Genomic DNA, 21,034 nt, shown 5'->3' with positions numbered 1-21,034 from the left:
TAAGAAATAGTTCACACATTAAATTCCTTCATACCCATGGAAAACCAAAGGTCCAAAACTTGCTTACTTTGAAAACCCAGTCTTTCAATCCATGGTGAAAATTTGTGATTCCCTGTATGTCAAATGATGATCCACTCTGCCAGACAAAGGTCGCAAACACAAAACTTTTTCACAAGAGGATGCTAACTGCTTTAGATTACACATAGGGTGAAACACAAGCCCAGGGCTCTTGTGAGTGCTGCTGTTTACCTGAGAGCATGCGCAGCACACCTTTCAGATCCTTGTAAGTCTTATTGTTTAGAGGAAATCATCTATAAGACCCTCATCTCCAATCTTGCAGAAACCTTGACACCAAGACTTTGTTTTGCATGCCCTGATTTGAACTCAGATGCCACACTTAGCAGGCAGCTCTCTAGGTCTGATGACTGACCCAAGACTTTGAACTAGGCAAGCAAACACTTTGTCAAGAGACGCTGAAGGTGAAAGGAAGGGAGTTCTATTTTTAAACCTCCCAATCCCAACTATGTCCACTTTAACTCAACACTGCTTGAAATCAGAGAAGTAGTTTCTTCAACATGGCTCCATCCCGCTCTCATCATCAGGTAGCTGAGAGAAGCCAACTGATGTCTTCAATAGGACTGCTGCAAACCCTTTAACAACATCCAGGCTTGAGCGCTGTTTACACACACTTTCGTTTTCAACGTCCTACCAAACTTTCCATAACCACTGGCCAGGTCAACCTCTGCTTCTGCCTCCAGCAACAACGTGCGTGTGTGCTGCTCTTCCCCACCCTTGCTGTCAGTCTTCCCAAGTACTTTTATCTCCCACTCCGGTCACCTTTCCCTGGTTAGTTTTCTAATGCTGCATTTAAAACTACCTCCAAAATTAGTAATATCAAGATGCAATCACTTCTCACCATGCTCACGTGTGGTCATTGAGGAAGCTGAGTAACCAGTGCGGTTGAGATGGCCTAGCTCACAGGGTTGGCAAGGAGGAACTAGTGCTGATAATGGCCCTGAATTCAGCTGGGCCTGGGCCTGGGCCTGGTTCTACTCCTCATGGGTAGGCTGGGCTTTGCTCCAGCACTACAGTCTCTGGGTCAACACAATTTTAAACAATGAATGTTTCCCAAGACCATGACAGGGGAAGCTTCAATGCCTTGTTAGGTCCTGGGCCTGAAACTGGAGCTGACAGCATTTCATTCTCATGTCAGCTGAAGGCAATGGTCAGACAGGTCCAGGCCCTACATAGATTTTAAAAAACCATTTGAATATGTGGGTGTGTTATAATCTATCATCTTAGGACATGGCAGGCTCTCACTATAATTTCTATAAAATCTAGCCTATTGCTTACTTAAAATATCATTCTAAGACCTACATTTATGGTACACAATCTAGACCAATAAATCCAGAGGCGTGGTCCTGGATCTGAAAATATCTGCTCACCAAGTCCCCTGTTACTCTGCTTCAGTGAAAGGTTTCTCCGATTTAGTCTGCATTTTCTAGTTCTCTGGCCTTGACGTTCACCCCTGCTACATTTGATCGTATTATCACTCCGTTCCTCACTCACTACTTTACTGAACTACTTCATTTGACTACTTTTGTGTTTTTAGGTTTGTCTCCAGGCATGAATTAAAGTGTACTTAACTCTCTACGACAAGTTTATAAAGCAAAGTAGCTGTTAGTATATCCATCCTCAGAACCTCGCAGCTGCCATGACCAGATCCACACAGAGGGGAAATATGTGGGCAAAGCAGACTTTTCAAAACAAATTTCCCCAGTAGAATTTAAAAGAGAAACCCAACAGGCCAAGTATGGTCACTTTATCTCCCCAGTTTACTGGTCTGGATGAACAGGGTAGTGCTGATGATGACGCTGCCTTCAGACTATGACAGATTCTGATTCATTTGAGAGTTACACAAGGGAAACCCAGGCCAGCCTCTGTCAGCACAGCACACTGACGTGCTCATGCTCGGTGGCACACCAGGGTGAGTCTGCCTTCTGGTCTGAGCGTCTGTGAGCGGGACTCCTTGAAACCTTTGACCTTCAGTTAGTAACCGGGCACAAAATGAAACGGGGATAACCTAGAACCCCAGTCCCACCTGAGCCCCTTCCTCACTAACCACTAAAGCAGGAATAAAAAGAAAACAACTGTGGAAATACGCAGGGGGGCGGATAATGATTCATAATTGCTGTCAGGCGGTAGAAACAAAAGGAGAAAGCAGACCGTCACAACCATTTCTGTGTACCCAGTGAAGGCTAAGTCCTTAACCAGTCCTTCCGAGGACTGTGCTCAGTCAGCTCATTATGGTGGGACAGTCAGATTTTCTATGTAGCTATAGACTTGGGCTCAAGGAGTTAAGTAGCACTCCAGTGTCAAGCAGGTACTACAGAGCTCCTATGTCCACTTGACCCAAAGTCGAATTGTCCAATGAAATGTGGTTCTTATCTCAATGCTTCTGTTCAGTTTAATTCTATTCTGATTCTGCAACCTGTGGCTACAGAAGTCAGTACGGTTCTTTAATTCAAGCATTTGAAAAGCTTTTCTGCACACATATTCCTGCTAAATACATGAAGATCAAAATTATGATGACTCTCCTCATATTCAATCTCCTGCCTACAGTGGTTCCATTAACAATCTATTGGTTATCTTCCAGCCTTCTACTCTGTGTATTTTTGAACACATGAAATACATAAAAATATTCTGTTTTATTTTTCCTTTACAAGAAAAGTTAATATCAAGTGTCCTAAAACTTAGTTTTTCATATACTATATCTTATGCATATTATATCAATATTTTGATCTCAATTGTAATGAATGCATAGTATTTCATCTTCTGTATGTATAGTAACTACGAAAATATCATCAATTGATGAGCACATAGGTTGGATATAGTTTCTCATTATTATAAATGGTTATTTAGAGTTGAATTTTGTACCTATATCTGTCTTTGCTGGATCAGTGCAAAAAGTGGAATTTTTTATTTGAAACTTTTTACTTTTAGAGATACTGACAATTCTTTTCTGCAAAAATTATGTGCGAATTTATGAGTTACCAACTATGTGTCAAGAACAACTTCCCTGCAAATATTTAATTCTGCTTTTAAAGAATTAGAAGAAACTCATTGAAATAATAAACTGAGACTATTGTATAAACTTAACTAAGTGACCTCTATTGTTTCTATAAGTTCGCATAAGGACAATTTTCCTATGTCATCTTGTGCTCAAAATCTAAAGACCAGTTGTGGTAGACAAGACTTTCCTAATTTGAGGCAAATGTAGATATTGAAAAGGGAGGTAAGGGAATTTACATCTCTCTTGTAAGACAGGAATGGGAAATGTAGTAGATAGAAGTCAGTATTTACATTACATTGGTAAAATTTATATTGCTGGCATAACAAGCCTGTAACTTACTATAGTGGCTCTAAGCTACTAACTAGGGCTCTAGCATCAGAAGAATTCTGTCATTAAACAAAGATTTGTTGAGTTTCTACCATGTAGCAGGCTCAGTTCTAAGGCTGGGTATTCGAGTTAAGGACACAAACCAGGACCCTGTATTTTCATGCACTCTAGGCTCAGGGAAACACATATACATTGATTAAATAATTAAATATTTTAAAAAGAAGAATTTAACAGTGTTTTTGGAGATACTGGCGAAATGGGGGGGGGATGCTTCAGACTTGGAGACAAGGTAAAACTTCTCTAAGTTACACATGAGATAAGCTTTTATTTGGTTGGTTGGTTTGAGGTTTTGCTTGCTTGTCATTTATTCGTTTGTTTCAGATACTAGGCTCAAACCCAGGATCGTACTCCTGAATGCTCTACCATGGAGCTACAGTCCCAGCCCAGGAAAGGAAGGCGACAAGAACAAGGCCTCAGAGAAGACCTGGGTTCGAGAAGGAAGATGAGGACTAATGTGCAAATAAACTTGGCTTGTTTGTGGAGTGAGAGGTGGACCATGGAATGTAAGGGGATGACGGACATGGGAAGAGGATCATAGAATTCAAGGGAGAATTGCAGGGAGGAAGGAGCAGGGGTCAATTGGTTGAGACAACACTTGGAGACATTTATTCCTATTCTAGATCATTAGACTGTTCTAGGCATGAGAAATCTACTCAAACATTAAAGAGCCATGAGGTTAATACACTGCTTGGCACATACTACTGGGAGTCCTTAGACCAGATAGATAACCCATCTTTAAGTACACAACACCTATTACTTTGAATTAACAAAAGCTATGCAGAGAAAGCACTTTAAAGACTATCTGGCACGTAATAATTGCTCAACAAATGCTTTCATTAAAATCATTATCGCAGAATTAAGTAATGATGAGCAGAATTGAGTAAAAAAATCACTATCCCCAGTTATGCAAAATAGTCATGAGTAATATCCTCAAAATTCATTCTGACTCCATATTCTGAGAGGCTACATATTCACATACTGAATACTGCCCCTCCCCTAACCTGCTAATAGAATTCTTGGTTATTTATGTGTACAATAATGCCCTGACACACAGCACACAGACTCTCTGTTTCTCTCTCTCTCTCTCTCTCTCTCTCTCTTTCTCTCTCTCTCTCTGTCTCTCCCCACACACACAAACATTACATCACTATCTTTATGGACTCTAAATCCCACATACAAAGCAGGCAGGCAGGAAGATAGGTAAGTGGATCAATGGTCTAGCAGGCGCATGAAAATAAAAGTCACGGGGACAAGAAAAAGGTGGGTGTGCTTCAGATTAAGGTATTTAACATAATAAAAATATTAAGCAATGAGTATATAAAGTGTGTAACTTGTCTGCTGTGATTACAATTTTGGTAATGTCCATGACACTAGACATCATGCTAAAATCCTAACAGAAGACACAGTCATGGTGTCTGTGCTCATTAGCTTCCCATCTTGCTTCATCTGTTTAGCAACCATGGAGAAACATGAACGAACTCCCTTGTATTTGCCAAAGTACTGGAAACCATGAGTATCACAGCCAAAATTGTGAAACTCTCTGCGCTTTTCTTTTTGCTTAACTGTTGCTTTTTAAATCACACACTTAGATCTATTTGTACATGTGCACGTGCATGCACACACACACACACACATGCTTGGGAAAGTTTATTAGCAGTGAGAATTACAGCTTCTAGGTTTTAATACTAAGAGCCACATGAGTCTTGATAATATTCCCCGGGGATATCCCATCTCAACAAGAAAACTGTTTCTCTCAATTTACACTTGTGGAGTAATTCTATGTCCAAAGACAGAGAGTCATAGAAAGTTGATACCAATTCAATTAATAGAGCTAGAAATTGACAACTTAGTAAAAATTAGCCCCGTTTATTGGAGATTGCTCTATGACATGTAAAGTATTGTTCTACCTATTGTCTTATTTATTTATAATAATGCTAAGAAAACATGGCAGACTGTAGAGCTGTGTTCTATAGGCAGAAAAACTGACACTGCGTAACGGATCCATCTCATTCTGTGTGTGCACATGTGTGTGGAAGCCTGATGACAACAGCCATGGGTGGATTATGTCAGAAGCAAGCCGCTGTTTTTCTTCTCGTTTTTCATTTGCTTGTTTGTTTGTCTGTTTGTTTGTTTGTTTGTTTTGAGACAGGATCTCTTGTTGGTGAGAAGCTTGCTGATCAGGCTCGGCTTCCCTTGCTATCCAGCAAGTCCAGAGAACGCTCTGCCTCCCCACTGCTGGTACTAAGATGTGCACCACCATAGCCAGCATTTTTTTTTACACAGTATCTAGGGAAGGAACTCAAGTCCTTATGCTTACATGTATGTGTTTGACTGGATCGTCCCAGATAAAAAACTCTTGTCTCATGAATACTAACTTACAAGATCCTTTCTCATAGTCATTACCTTCAGTTCTTGCAACTACCTTATAAGGAGGGGTCAATTTTGTCCTCATTACCACCCTCATGTAGGTGAGGAAAAACTTAGTCACGAGTTAACTTAGATTTAAGAAACTTATCTTTGGACACTCAACCAGTAATTGAGAGGTGCAGGATTCGAACTCATGTAGACTTAGTACAGTAACTGAAGTGTGGCATTTTTGTCACCTCTTAAGAGTCTCTTCTTCTATCTCTTTCAGTTCCTCCTGCATTAGATTTCACCACTGACAAAGGATGTACCTTGAGCTTAGATAAAAGATTCAAATCTCCACCACACATTGTCTAAACATTATCAAGCTGGTCGACCAGTGATTACACTTCATCTTCAGAGTGATGGAGGATCCATATGAAAAGTGCCCCGCAGAAACCCTGGCACAATGTATGTCGCTGTCAGTTGCTGAGTCTTCAACATGCTTGGCACTGTGCTAAGAGCTTTGTTATATATATCATAAATATTAAATCTGTGTTTTTCTTCCCTAACATGCTGGATCCAAACCCGACTCTTTGGAAATTAAGCTGGTTAGTAGAAACATCTCCTGTTCATAAAACCAAAAATCCTTATAACAATGAGTTAGAAGGAACTGCAACTGTTGGGAACCTTGTGTATCTCTTAACTTACAGAGGAAAAGGACTAATGGGGAGAGTAAAGTCCTGGACTTAACTCACAACCTAGAGAGGGGTTTCCTCTCCAGGAAAAGGAAAAGTTAACACAAGAGCTACATGTAAACACACACACACACACACACACACACACACACACACACACACACATTATAATATATTATTTTCCAAACCAAGTCCATGAACTGTAAAGTTATCTCCTTGAACCCTTTATGTTTTTTTGATCTTTCAAAACTGAAAGCTCAAGAAAATGTTAGTACATATTAACTGAGCTTTACACAAATAAAAATTATTTTCACAATTATTTTTCAAAATCTACACATCCTTCAAGTCAAAAGCACAGCAACACCCTTGCTTAAAACTGTTAAGTCAGGAAGACGTGCTTCCAAAGTGACGTCACCTCATTCACTAGTTCAATAAGAACCCAAGGCCTTACTCCCTTTATGTTAGATGAGATGAAGCAGAACTGAAGAATAATGTCCCATTCCTGACTACAGAATTCGTGGTCTAATAAGCACAAATAAACCCAGGACAGGCAGCCATGATTTAGATATGTGAAGGACTACTTCCAGGGTGTTATGATTTAGTTAAACAGCATAGAAATGGCCACTATGACACTGGACAGGGAAGCCACTCCTTTTCAGAGCACTGAAGGGTAGCAGTGTGTGTGTGTGTGTGTGTGTGTGTGTGTGTGTGTGTGTGTGTGTGTGTGTGTCAAATAAAGTCAAATATGTTCAGCCTCACTGAACTTCAGAGAAGAACTGGAAATCTGGAATATCTATTGTGCCTAATAAATTACCCAAATATATACCCACCTCTCCTCCTTCTTCAAATTCCTCTTTGACTCACACACTGCATCTCACTAACAAAAATGCACAGCTGCCCACAGTGAGAGGGAGAAAGGTGGGAAAGAGTGAGCACATAACTGAGGCAGGCACCCTGGCTCTATTCTGCATCAATATAAGCAATATTGATTTCCAGATGATCCACTCCATGTCTCTCATACTGCCCCCCCCATGACTGTAGAGCACTGAATCGCCTGTGTGTCCGCTTGCTCCCACTGAGAGGCCTGAATCACCACACGGCAATATCAATCATGCCTTTATGATTCATCATGGCTAAAAGCCTGCATTGAAATGATAATGCACTAACCTGTCTCCAGTTAATGGCAAAATAATGGTTGCTTGAGAAGAAAACACAATGAAGGACAATCTCATTTCAGGGCTGCAAAATAAGGAAAGAGGCAGTTAAAACATTTTTCAAAAGAAATATTGGTACAATACCGAGGCCAAGCCAGGGAGTCTCATCTCAAATGAGTCTCCCTGAACACTCCCCCGCTTCCCTTAAATGGACCTCTCTGAGTAGATCCACTAACTCTGCTCAGCCTTGCTCTCTGAGTTGCATTTCTTTTTATGTAATCAGTGCTTCTCAGCTCTCAAAACACTCTCCGTGACCCCATGGGGCTCACATCTAGAATGAGAATAACTGGAAGGATTCTAGGCTGCTGCAAAATTTTTTCTTAGAAAAATGTTTCTTCCTTTGATCTACTTCATCTCTTTGCAGAAGGCCAGACTCTTTGGGTAATTAGTAGTAACTCCTTAGGACTGAAGAGAAGCCGGCCTGACTTAAGTCACGATAAGAATTCAAACAAAACTCCTCCTAAAGCAATACACTTAAAGCAAGAAGAAATCGTTGTTATATTCGGCATTTTCAGTTTTCCCATCTGTCTTCTAGACTTCAGGTTCTTAGGGTCACCCAGTCACTCCTGCTTCTAGAAAGGTGTATGCAAATACTGCTCAGCTCTGAAACTGAGATATGAAACGAAGGCAAAGGTCATACTTTTGAGCATTGTTGCTTGTCAGTCATCACCTTTTATTCATCTCCGGAGACATTTAATTAGTAACTGAGTAGTAAACTTGAGCCAGAGAACAGTGTATGCAATAGAAATCCAACTTGCAAACCAAATTCAATGAAAAAGAGCCCTGTACTCTTCACATGGTGCACTGAGACGCTCCACTGCTTCCGATGAACACTGTATGGCACTCCCGGCACACTAGGATTGAACTGGAAATTTATAAACAACTGTCCATTCCACTTTGACAGTTGCATATACAGGGTCTTGTTTATTATTCTTTCCTAGATTATTTTACCTCAGAGCTGGCCCAGGAACCAGAGTGCTCTGGTTGGCTCCTGACGCGGGAGACTGATGATTGAACATGGACAGGCATACATTTTTATAGGAATAGCTGTACTGCTTGCCAATAACCGAAAGCAGGGATTGCCTAGGCCTCTACAGATTGTTTGAAGTTACTTGCAACATGACTTTCAAAATGTTTTGATCATCCAAGCCTGTTTTACAGAAAACATTTGGGCTAACAAGACTGAAGGAGGCAATATTTAATGACACAGCCCCTATTCGTGTCCTTCCCATTATCCTGATAAACTTGCACTTCTTCCCAGCATTTTTTTTCTTCTTCCAAAAAGCCGAGGGGGAGCCACAAAAAAACATGGTTTCCAACGGTTATTTTTAAATAGGAGATGCCACTAATTCCTAGTTACGTCTAAATAAGAGACTAAGCTGGATTTCTTAGCAGTCATGCTTTTTATAGGCGAGGAAAACAGTGTTTGCTAGTGAAGCCTCCTGCATATATAGAACAGTTAAATTTTAAACCAGCCACACACCCACACATTGTGTAAACATGACTCGTTTCTTTAAACACACACACACACACACACACACACACATACACGTGCTTTTTCTTTTGGTGGGTTATTAGCACATGTTCATTTAAAGTTTCCCAACACTTTTTCTCCTTTTAAATGTGGACGTTCACGATGCTAAGGGTGTGGAATTGAAAATGTAGTAGGAATACTCTTAGAATAAAATTTATTTTTTAAAGCGATAAATTATGAGAAAGCATAAGTCAAACTCGAAACAGATGAAAACCGGGAAAGGAAAAGACATTAAGAGTTGCATTTGAAGATGTTTCCTCACAGCCTGGGCCAAGTTTCCGGGAGCCAGATAAAACGAACCTTCAAGGGACAGCTGAAAGACTCCACGGAACATGTGGACAAGGGCCACCTTGAGACGCTTAAAACTCAACATTTCAGGAAAGGTCTTCCTTGCGAAGGGTTTTTCAGAACAGAGAGACCGGGCTTTTGATCAGTTTCCTCTCCAAAGCCGAGAAGAGTGAAGTGGGAAGACATACCTCACAAACCTTTCTGTAAGCTGGTGGACAAAATTATATATCTCAATCCAGTTATTCGCAACACTCCCAGACCTGAAAAAGAAGACAAACGGATCAGAAAAACAGAACATGGGCAAACTGCTAACGTTTTCTCAGCTCCCTAAGGCTGGGGGCGGGGTCCTGGCCCCTTTTCGAAGTGAAGTACAGGTTCACGTTCAGAGCTGAAACTTCAGCGATTGGACTGAATCCAAGAAGCCAAGATCACCACACTTCTCTGGGGGCAGCTCGCTTGCCAATTGTTGAGAGTGAGACCCGGCTTTTCAAAATAAAAGCGCAAGCCCTCATTTCTGAGGAAATGCAAACCACATTGGGTATATTAAGGCTTTTTCTCCTGGCTCTAAGAAAGCGCTGTGATCAGGACAAAATTAGGCAAACTTAAGAGAGTCTAAAAGGGTGTAGGCGAGTGTGATAGAGGCACTAAGGAGCTAAAAAAGTTCTTGGGGTGAAACATACTGCAGGTATCCACAATCTCATTTCCCAAGAGACCCCACTACTAAATTAAGTAGCTCTCTGGAAAGCCTAGTGGTTCCTGGCCCCCACTACCCTCTCCAGCTTTTTGAACGGAAACAGTAACAGGGCATGCTAGGGAGAGTTCTCACACCCCTTCCCCTGAACCCAAAGACCTTTCAACTTCAGTCCCAGCTGACCCAGCGTTGCCCTCACAGGATACCCTGACCCCTTCACTCACTTGTCCAGGACGAAGTACAGATCGAAGGCTTTTTTGCAAGAAGGCTGCTCCTGGGCGTGCAGCAACGACCCCGGACCGCCCACAACCAGCAGCCACAGGCCAGGGAACAGCCAGCTCCCAGGGCTGCGCGCCCGAGACCGACCCGTCACCATCCTGGGGCCGGGGCCCGGCAGCTCCCACTGGCTCACAGCCCCTTGGGCTCCAGTCTCGGGCCTCTGGGCTCTCGGGTCCGCAGAGATCAGATGCGAGGTAGAGTCACCAAGGACTCACCCTGGGGTCAGAGGCTGAAAGGGACTGGGACTCTAGCTCCACAGCTGCCACCGAGAAGGGAGAGAGGGAGGTCCTGGGAGGACAAAGGGAGTCTCTGCGGCCGGCACAGCTGCCGCCGGAACTCTGGACAAATCCCAGTGGGAGCGCAGTCCAGTCCTCCCCCTCCGGATTCGGGAGAGTTGCTGCAGACAATAAGGCCCGAGGCGACAGCTCGCTGGATAAGTTCCTCCCGGCCTCGGGTCTTGTCTTTAGCGCCTACCCGGGGCCGGAAAGCTGACGTCTAGCTGCGGTGGTGAGCTGGGGACAGACTCCGGGAGACCCCACGATCGCCGCGGGAACTCAGCCGAGTCCTCCCCTTCCGCCTCCCTTCCTCGGACCGCCCAACTCCTCGCGGCGCTTTACAACTTTCTTCCCGGCGCCAGACACCGGCCCGGAGCCACCGGACGAACCTCTGCAGGCGGGGGATGCTGAGCGCCCAGGGGACCCCAGGACACTCCAGGTCAGGGTGCGCAGACCGCTCCGCCCGCTCGCGTGAGGCAGTGCGAGCCCGAGGGCGGGGCGCCGAGAGGAAGCCCGAAGAGCCACACAAGCACACTTGTGGGTTCGTGCTGAGCAGCGGATGACTAACGCCTGCCAGATTTCGGATGAGAGAGAAGAGTTCAAAAAACAAATGTCCTCTGGAAACTAAACATAGCCAGCTCTCCCGCAAGCCTGGGCTGGGCGGGTTTCCCCAGCTGTGCTGCCAAAGCCCCCCGCGTGGTTTGGAGACTCAAGACCAGCTGTCTCCTGGAAAATGATGGCCTTATGGCTCATCCCTCCTCACCCTTCACCCATCACACACGACGTAGTGACGCAGGGCTTAGTGTTTAAGAGAGGGGACTTCCTCTTTTCTTTCCTTAAAAAAAAAAAAAAGGCATTCATTTGTTTCATTTCTTATTAATTCTTTGAGAAGTTCATGAGGCATATATTGATCGGATTTACTCCAACACCTCCCCTTAACTCCTCTTAGCTCCACCCTTACCTCCCCACACTCACCCCTTAACTTTGTGTCCCTTTTTTCTTATTTTTTTTTCAATAGCCCGTAGACTCCAATTTGAGCTGTCCTTATACTCCTGGGTGTGGGGCCATCCACAGGAGTAGGTTTGACCTACCAAGAACTACATTCTTAAAGAAAACTCCAACCCCCAGAAGTCATTGATTGTGCATAGTTCCAGGGTTGCGGGTTGGGGACTCATGAAACCTTTCTCCTCCACGCTAAAATGATGGCGGGCTTGATCTTGTGCCGATCTTATGCAGGCAGCCACAGCTGCTCTGAGTTCATGAGTACCACAATCCTGCCATGTCCAGGAGACAATGCCTCCCTCTGGTCCTCCCTCACCTCTAGCTTTTCGGATCTTTTTGCACACCCTCACTCTAAACCGCCACCCTTTCAGAATTGTACCTGCGCATTAAGGAGGGGTGGGTTTGTATGTCTGCACTCGTGGCTGAGCTGTCCACTGACATTTATGCTCTTCGCTTTGACCAGTTTTGAGTTTCTGCATTGACCCCTGCCCCTACTCAAAGAAGCGTCTCAGAGGAGGTCTATGCACTGCACTGCTTTCTGAGGAGAATTTAAAAGGACAATTTGCTTTGTTGTCCTTTATTCTCCTCAGAGAAGTAAGTTCACGCCTGTGAACACAGCAGGAGTTCTTGGCCAGACTTAGAGTGTCAGATAAGTTTCTTTCTGTAGAGTGGGTCTTAAAACCAACCAGAAAATGGCTGTTACCTGATAGCATATGTACCATTATTATAGGCATGGGTATACCTTACTTTGCTAGCCATTGTGATTTTTAGATTTCTTGGGTAGGTAGAGATTTGGAAGCTCACATAATAATTTCTAAGACTGTGAAAGCTAGTCTTCAGGGAGACTCCAGGTCAACTCCAACTAAATTCCTCAAAGTTCAAAATGTGTGGTGTCTTCAGCAATGAAATCTTAACGTCAGGTTCCAGTAGGCAACCAAGAGCATCAGCAATGGTATTGATTCAGGGGCCTTTGGGACACCTCTGACCAATAACTTAAAGAAGGTGATCCCATGCCTGGCATCTCACCCAGCCAAGACAAACAGGGGACAGTGATTGCTAGGTAATGGGAAACTATACCTGAAAATGTTTTGTCCCATTCTCATTGAGCTCTGTTTATCAAGAATTTCACCTTGAAAATGCTAAATAGTTGGGGAGATTAAATATGGACAACTTGTACGCATTGAACAATGGGTATATTAATGGGCACAATTTTGTGTTTGCATATGGATCAAAGAACAAATTTAATTAATAGCAATAAGACTTCATTTGGGGATGAGAGGATGAGCTTGTCTGCTCTTGCCAAAGTCCTACAGGAGCTTAGGTGTGTGTGCAAATTTATACTTACTGACTCTGCGCCCTTACTCCTCTCTTCCTCCCCTTCCCTCTCCACCACATCCAGCTGTGACTTGTGCTCTTGCATTTGTCAAAGTAGCTGTTAGAGCTTTCAGTGCTGCTGCTACACAGTGACTGACTGATGTGAGGTACCACCTCCTCCTTTACAACTTAACAATTTCAGTGCTTTATTATAAGAGGTTCCCGAGGTGCTGATAGACAGCCTTTTTGCATGTTTTGTTTGTCACCAGCTATACTTAACCTTTTATTTATGATAGTTTTGATTTATAGCTAGATATGTCAATGTCAGCTCTTTGAGGATAGGAGACAGTCACTTTAAGGAATATTTATTGAGGACCTATGATGTCCTAGGAACTGTTGAGCTAATGCACAGAATTCTGATAGCAAATGCTTTTTGTGAGACTTGCAGTTGGGTCTCCATTTTCAATTTTAATTTAATTCAAAAGAGAATTACACTTCAAATATCGTTACCAACAAAAACCATACCAGTATATATAACCTAATAAAAACTGAGGTGCATGAAGTGTGGCAAAAACTGTAAAAGTGGTTGTTTTAGGAAGTAATTTGAGAAGGTGTGGTACAGGATGCTGCCCTTGAACTTTTGTTAATTGGCTTCTTTTGTCCCTAGCTTCTTGACTCATTGCTTGTTCATCTTGTGGATTTCACAAACTGAACAAACAATCTGTCTTCTTTTATACACAAATTATAGTAAAATACATATTATGTACTCAACATTTCCTTGATTACAAGGACAATAGAAGTAATTGATATACTAAAGCATATCTCTCATGGATTCTTGATTGGTTTGTGTAGGTGATGAGCTCAGCATGGTTCTAGAAGTCTTGTATTTCCCTCACTTGCTCATGTAAGACCTACAGCAAACCAGGAAATGACCTCACAGAGTTCAAATCAAAAGTCAATCAAATCACTTTCATATAATAAATATTTGTAGGCAAGTTTTTGGTTATTAGGGTAACCAGCTGTCCTGATGAGCTGCCGACTGTGGGGGAGTACAGGGACATGGGGTAGAGTTAAAACTAGGTCAGTACCTCCCTGGGAGTGTCCCTGGCAAAGGTTGATGCTGGCCATGCTTTTCATAAGCAATAATGAAGGAGGATGAAATCCAGAACACACTTGGGAATCTCTCCAGACCATGTAGGGCTAAGACAACAGCAGCACTTCTCTCTTCTTTCCCTGTCCAAACTAACTTTCCTTTCTTCCTAAGAATGGGAAAAGGAGCTCAGAATCTCAGGGTCTCAGCTGGGAGCAGAGGAAGGGAAGGAAGGAGGAAGAGATGAATATACATATGTATGTATGTATGTAAAGAGGGGAACTAATTAGAATGAATTCATATAACAAACTAAAAATAAATCATCTATATAATTATTTGAGTTTATATATGAAGAAAATAAATCTGGTGCCAAACTCAAAGTTTGAATATATCAACTTATTATAGAAAAGCATAAATAAACCCAAGAAACATTAAGCCTCAATTGAATAAAGATAGAATAATAGAATAATGTGAGTTTATGTTTGGTGCTTATTGGTTTTTACTGGACTCTTACCAGATATCATTTCTACTGCCTACAGATCTGCTATGGACTCATGTTTCATCTTCTATGATTATTTATGAACTGATCTTTGGTAACAGATGTTTATTGATACTTAAGAGATGGATCAATGGTGAGGAGCGTAGACTCCACTTGCAGAGGACTGGATTTCAGTCCCCAGCACCTAGATAAGGAGGCCCACAGCTTCCTGCAGCTCAGCCACAAGGTATCCAAAGTCCTCTTCTGGCACCTGCGAGCAACCTGCATGTGCACATAACCACACACAAAACCCATATGTACACATAATTTAGAAATAAATTAAAATACTACATACTCTGGTCTCAAGAAATGTGCATAAAAATTTAATTTGTTTCTGTTTTCCTTTCACCAACAAATAATAAGCTAACAAGCAAATAGGTGACAATAATGGAAACCATTTTACAATGCTTTTTAGGTCTAAAAATTGAAAATCTATATTACTTAGAAGTAGGCTTCTTTGCCTCACATCCATAATGATAGACATGACTCTCTTGGATGTCTAGTACTAGAAGTGATTCATATACACGTCACATGGGAAGTGATTCATTACACGGTATCTAAAGTGATTCAGAGGAGGAAGATAAATCTTCCCTACCTACAGGTGACAAAGCCTATTTCAGCTTTTACCAGGCATGGTCATAAAAGAACTAAATTTCCCCTATGTCTGAACTAGTTCCTGAGAGCAGCGTCGGGAGTTGTCCTTACCTGAAAATTCTCTGTGTCTGACAACGAAGCATTTAAGGTGTATTAGAAGAGGATTCTCAACATTGACATTTGAAAACAGATGCTTCAAACCCAGGTTATTCTGCCTCTGTTTCCATCAGTTGCTGAATGAAGGGTCTATGGTGATATTTATGATATTCATCTGTCTGAATACAGGGCAAGGCAAATTTGGGCACCCTCTCCTCTATTGCTTAGGGTCTTAGCAGGGGTCATCCATGTGTATTCCTGGGAATGTCTCTAGAGTAGATTTTTTGCTAACCCCATAATGGCTCCCTCAATCAAAATATCTCTTTTCTTGCTCTCATCTCTGTCCTTCCTCCATCTCGACTATCCCATTCCCCCAAGTTCTCCTTGTCCCTTCCCTTTACCTCTCCTCTTCCCATTTGTCCCTCCCTTTTCCCCCCAACCCCATGCTCCCAATTTTTTCAGGCGCTTTTGTCTATTTTAACTTTCCAGGTGGATCTATATATGTTTTTCTTAGGGTTTACCTTGTTTCTTTGCTTCTCCAGGATCATGATATTAATAGATCATTAATATTAATAGATCATTAATACTCTTTGTTTATAGCTAGTATCCACTTATGAATGAGTACATACCATATTCATTTTTTTAGGTCTGGGTTACCTCACTCAGAATAGTGTTTTCTACCGCATCAGAGCACTGGACTGAGCTCCCAAAGTCCAGTTGAAGAGGTAGAGGAATGAGAATATGAGAAAAGAGGTCAAGACCATAATGGGTACACCCACTGAAATAGTCTACCTGAGCTAATGGGAGCTCACCAAAACCAGACAGACTGGGAAGGAACAAGCATAGGACCAAATTAATCCCTCTAAATACAGTTGACAGTTGCATGGCTGGGGTAGACTGAGGGGCCACTGGCAGTGGTACCAGGATTTATCCCTACTACATATACTGGCTATTTGAGAGCCTATTCTCTTTGGATGGACACCTTGTTCAGCCTAGATATAGTAGGGAGGGCTTTGGTCCTTTCCCAAAGCAATGTGCCTTACCCTCTCTGAGGAGTGGATTGCGTGGGGTGAGAGCGTATGTGGAGGGAATGAGAAGAGGGAAAGAAATGGGAACTTGGATTGGTATTTATAATGAAAAAATATAGTTTGTTTTCTTTTTAAAAATAAATAAATAAATAAAACAAGACTGTCAGCTGCAGGGGGGAAGTATTTGAGCAATTAAAAAAAAACACCCAGGTTCTTAGAAAGAAACATCAAACCAAGACTGAATGCAGGAGGTATATAGTTGGAGGCTGCCCAGACCTTAAATAATCACACAGAAACTATATTATTACAATATTTCTTGGCCTATTAGCTCACAGGTCTTATTGGTCTATTAGCTCACAGCTCTTATATCTTAAATTAACCCATTTCTATTAATCTGTGTATCACCATGTGGTTGTGGTCTACCAGTAAGGTTCCATCAGGCATCTGGTGTCTGTCTCCTATGGCAGCTACATGACTTCTTGACTCTGCCTACTCTTTCCTATCTGCTTGGAATTCCCGCCTTGCCCTATTTTGTGCTGCAATAGGACCAAAACAGATTCTTCATTACCAATGATATTCACAGCATACAGGGGTGAATCCCATATCAAAGGTGAATTGGAGAATCCTTTCAGGAGCAGAACCTGTGAGAAGAATGAGGCAGGAGTGGTCTCAAGCAGGACATAATCACCGAGGAAGCCTCAGCAATCCTCAAAGGTAGCTCTGGAGTTGAAAGGGCCATTCATACTTGCTTGAAGGAGAACTCAAATAAAGTAATCCCACACTAACTCTGAATTGGGTATAATAAGTGGTTTTTTATATAAAGGGGGGAATCACAAATCACAGTCTTCTGTTTCACAGGAAATAGGATTGGAATCCAGCGTCCAAGTGTGAGAGAGGAGAGAGAGCAAGTAGACTGCATTGACTTTTTGCTTCCCAAGGCCTCGTTCAACCTGGTCCAGCCTCTCAAAGGCCATTGGCTGAAGGAGATTACCCATCACTTTCTCTGAACTGAAGAGAGAGGGGAAGGCCGAGTTTTGTGTTCCTTCATAGAAAAGTCATCAAATGCGGACTGCCCTTCAACATCCTTTAACGAGGCTCAGTTATGAGGAACTCAGTTGTGAGCTGTCACTGGCAGTTTCCGAGAGTGAGGGGACTGCCCCAGTCCTGAAGAACAAATGTAGATGGTGCAATTGCAACCATATCTATAACTGCAGTGTCCAGACCATCATAACAAGTCAAAGCCCTGAATCCACTTGGATGAAAGTCATCTTGTGTGTGAATTTGGGCTTCCACGAGCCAGCTCAGAGTTAGATGGACGTATGGAAGATAAAGTCATATGAGTATTAACCTTCTACTGTTCTTTCTGTAGTGGCCCTACTCCAAGTCAGTGGCTAATTTTTCAATGGAGTTACTCTACCAGTGTTCCATCTCTCTGTGTCTCCTATACCATTCAATGTGTTTATATTCCTCGAACATAAAACAGGTTGCGAAAATTACACACGTTCTTACAGTCAATGGAATCTCATTTCCAAACAATTTATGACTCTCTACAGCTTCCTGTTCCCCTCACAGGCACGATTGCATTTTCCGATCTTACCTCATTTCATGTTCATTTTTCCTGACGCACATTCTGTGTGCCAATGCTCTCTCTCCTTGACTTCCCTTCCATCCCTTTGCTGAATCATTCAGTCAAAAGCCACTGTGCAAGGCCAATGACTATGGAGGGGAGGTGCAGCAGCCCAGAGCAGGCTGACTGAGATGGAGCAGAGTGAGAAGGATACCCCATGTGCCCAGAGAGGTGGTGGGACATTGGCATTGGAACCTGTGAATGGTGAAGAAGACATCCACCTAAGACAGTGGTGTCTCTTCATGAATCAAAAAATAGACCTACAAATGAAGTTGCCATAGAGTGAAGGAGAGCACTGAAGTGTCTGAGCCTCAGAAATTGAGAAAGACCTTGGTGTGGGAAAACCTGCTTTGTAGTTTGGAACAATTCTAACCTTCCAAAGCAGGATCAGGACCATAGATTCAGAGTCTGAGGAAAGTTTGCATTTCAAGTTTGACCTCTTTTGCAACATCTTCACTTGGAAGAAGGCAGAAGGGTTTAAAGTATTGAACTCATTGTTTACAATCAATGTAAAGGGTGCTGAGCTCTCTCAGGAGGGCAAAATCACCATGGCCCAGTCACCTTCCAAAGGTCCTATTTCTGAACATCACCAAGTTGCTTTGGTCATGATGTTTTATGATAACAACCATAACTCTAACTAGGGCAGTGTGTAACTATTTTAGAATAGGTTTTAAAGGAGTTGAGCATAAGTTTATTGAGATGGAGCCACACTCTTCCAGGTTTCAATCATCGACTAATTCTACTGTTGTTGAGTATGCTGTGAACGTGGTACAGTTTGTTCAAACATTTATCTACTGCTTTGAACGCAAATGCACCTCTGAACCTTTATATGTATCAAAGTTAACATCAGTAGCAAGGATACAAAACTAAGTTATGGGACTGAGGGAGTGGCTCAATCAATAAAAGAGACAGATGGATAGGCACACCATGCAGAGTGAGGTTGGATATTTATTTAGTAGGTTATGGAGGGAAAAGGGGAGGGGGGAGAATGTCAGAAAGAGAGACACAGAGAGGGAGAAAAAAAGGAGAAAGGAGAGATAGAAGCTGCCTCTGAGAGAGAGAGAGAGAGAGAGAGAGATGAAAAAGGAGGGATTCGGGCTGGAAGCTAAAAATCAGCTTGCCTCAGCAGGAGAGGGAGTGGGCATGGTTTGTCTCTTGAAGGGACAGAGCAGACCATTACATTGCCACCTTTTTTTTTAATAATAAAAAGGTGGGAGTTTAGGTGCAACAGGTTAAAGGAATTGGGGCAGCGAATTCTCAAGACTGCTTCCTGCTTATTTGTGGACATCATCTTTGGGGGAGAACCTGAGAAGACCGAGTGCTGGTCACATCCTGGCATAGTTGGTCTCCTTGCTCCTGTCCAGTGTTTGTGGTATGGAAATGACTGGTGTCTCTTACACCTGTTTAAGATATTGGCAGAACAGAGGACAAAGTTAAGTTAAGGAAAATAAATTTTAGAACCAGGGAATTGAGGGGGTGTATCTGACCTGTTTAAGGTGGATCCTTCAATTCGGCTCCCTGGAACTCATAAGAATTCTTTGGGTTTCAGAAACAGAAGATTCAGACATATACATTCTATAACATTAGCATATTTATGTCATAATGACTGTGGCATAGTTTTGCACAATGAGAAGTATTTTTAAGACTATGGAAGGCAGCATGAGAGAGAAATTTGGTAACTTGTATTTGTCCTCATGCCTTTATAACTTGCAGGCCTTGTATTTGTATTTGTATTTTAACGAAATTTGTTTGGTGAGGTTGTCCTTTTAAACTGGCAAAACCTCTCAGCTGTCAAACTGTATCAGAGATCTTTGAGAAGGATAAAATTTTACTTGAGTTATTGATTTTAAAATGACAGAGAACTTACTTGGTTGGCACCTAGAGATACTCCTCAGGGTCCTCCATGGTCACTGAAGGTCATATTTGTCTTTTGCTGTTTAGTGCAAGGCCTTCCAGGCTCCAGAAAACCTTTGGGCTAAGAAATCTGTAGGAAAACAAGCCTACCTTGACCTGAGCATCTATGCTGTCAATTCCAGCGATTCTGTCCACTGTCTGGTGGTCTTCAGTTTAGATGAAAGGCAGTTTTTTCCAGTGGTCAGTGCTTGGCAGTTGAAGCAAATTGTGCATGGATGTTGTTCTGTGCCCATTTGTCTTCTGTCTTCTTTGGAGAAAGTAGAGTGCTGCTGCTAGGAGTCAACTTGTCTCTTTCTGTTATGAAAAGTTTTTTTACTGGTTAAATATTTAAATGCCACCTTCCCCAGATCTCTGAGCAGTTGACGGCTGTTTATCAGGTGTAACTACAGTATAGAATCTGTCTAGAGAGCTGGGTCTGAGCTTGACTGTACTGGCTCTTAATAGGTATGATTTACACTCATGAAAAGACAGGAAGAAGAAAAAACTGATTGCAATAGAAGGTTATTGGTAAAACTGACAATAATAGAGAACAGTTTAATATGTTTTAAATCAGGATTGGATTAAGAGACTTTAAAGTACATACCAATTTAAATATGAAACTTATTGCTTTGTACTCTGGAATGAGATATAATTAACAGAGAATTATAACATTTACCAGTAAACATTGGTACATCTAAGTTACATGTATGAACACACACACACACACACACACACACACACACACACACACAGAGTGAACAGGAATTAAGTAAAGTGGATACTCTTGGTGGGCCCTACTAAAGCCATGCCACTGCATAAAACATACATGCAAAAAAGTCAACAAGAGGAATTTAGAGACAAAATCATAAGTAAACTGGGGGGGACCAAGTGGGGTATAACTCAGTAAAGATGATGGGACTTGGTCACCTGACCTGGCTCTCAGTTAAGATGGTGGTGAAGTCACCTGACCTCAGTTAAGATGACAGTAAGTTACCCATGTAACAGAGTTAACACTGGGGAACCAGGTAGGGAATACCTTAGTAAAAATGACGGAACTTGGTCACCTGAGT

The 21,034-nt window shown here is 42.3% G+C and overlaps 1 protein-coding gene across 2 annotated transcripts in view; it reads right to left on the bottom strand.

Annotated features, from left to right (window-relative positions):
• The window catches only part of Antxr2 (ANTXR cell adhesion molecule 2), a 127,345-nt gene extending 116,741 nt beyond the window's left edge, over window positions 1–10,604 (bottom strand). Inside the window, exons 1-3 of one of the 2 annotated variants that reach the window (XM_087908848.1) lie at window positions 10,453–10,604; window positions 9,726–9,797; window positions 7,669–7,740 (exon numbers count right to left, since the gene is read on the bottom strand). In XM_087908848.1, coding sequence (XP_087764974.1) covers window positions 7,669–7,740; window positions 9,726–9,797; window positions 10,453–10,604 — 296 coding nt within the window. Of the gene's footprint in view, window positions 1–7,668; window positions 7,741–9,549; window positions 9,689–9,725; window positions 9,798–10,452 lie in introns of those variants that run through there. The other variant, XM_087908849.1, reaches the window with a different exon arrangement.
• Window positions 10,605–21,034: the final 10,430 nt, after the last annotated feature.

The sequence above is a fragment of the Myodes glareolus genome, chromosome 8, assembly GCF_982192425.1.
Source record: "Myodes glareolus chromosome 8, mMyoGla1.1, whole genome shotgun sequence".
Lineage (NCBI taxonomy): Eukaryota > Metazoa > Chordata > Mammalia > Rodentia > Cricetidae > Myodes > Myodes glareolus.
This window is presented reverse-complemented; position numbering and strand designations above follow the sequence as displayed.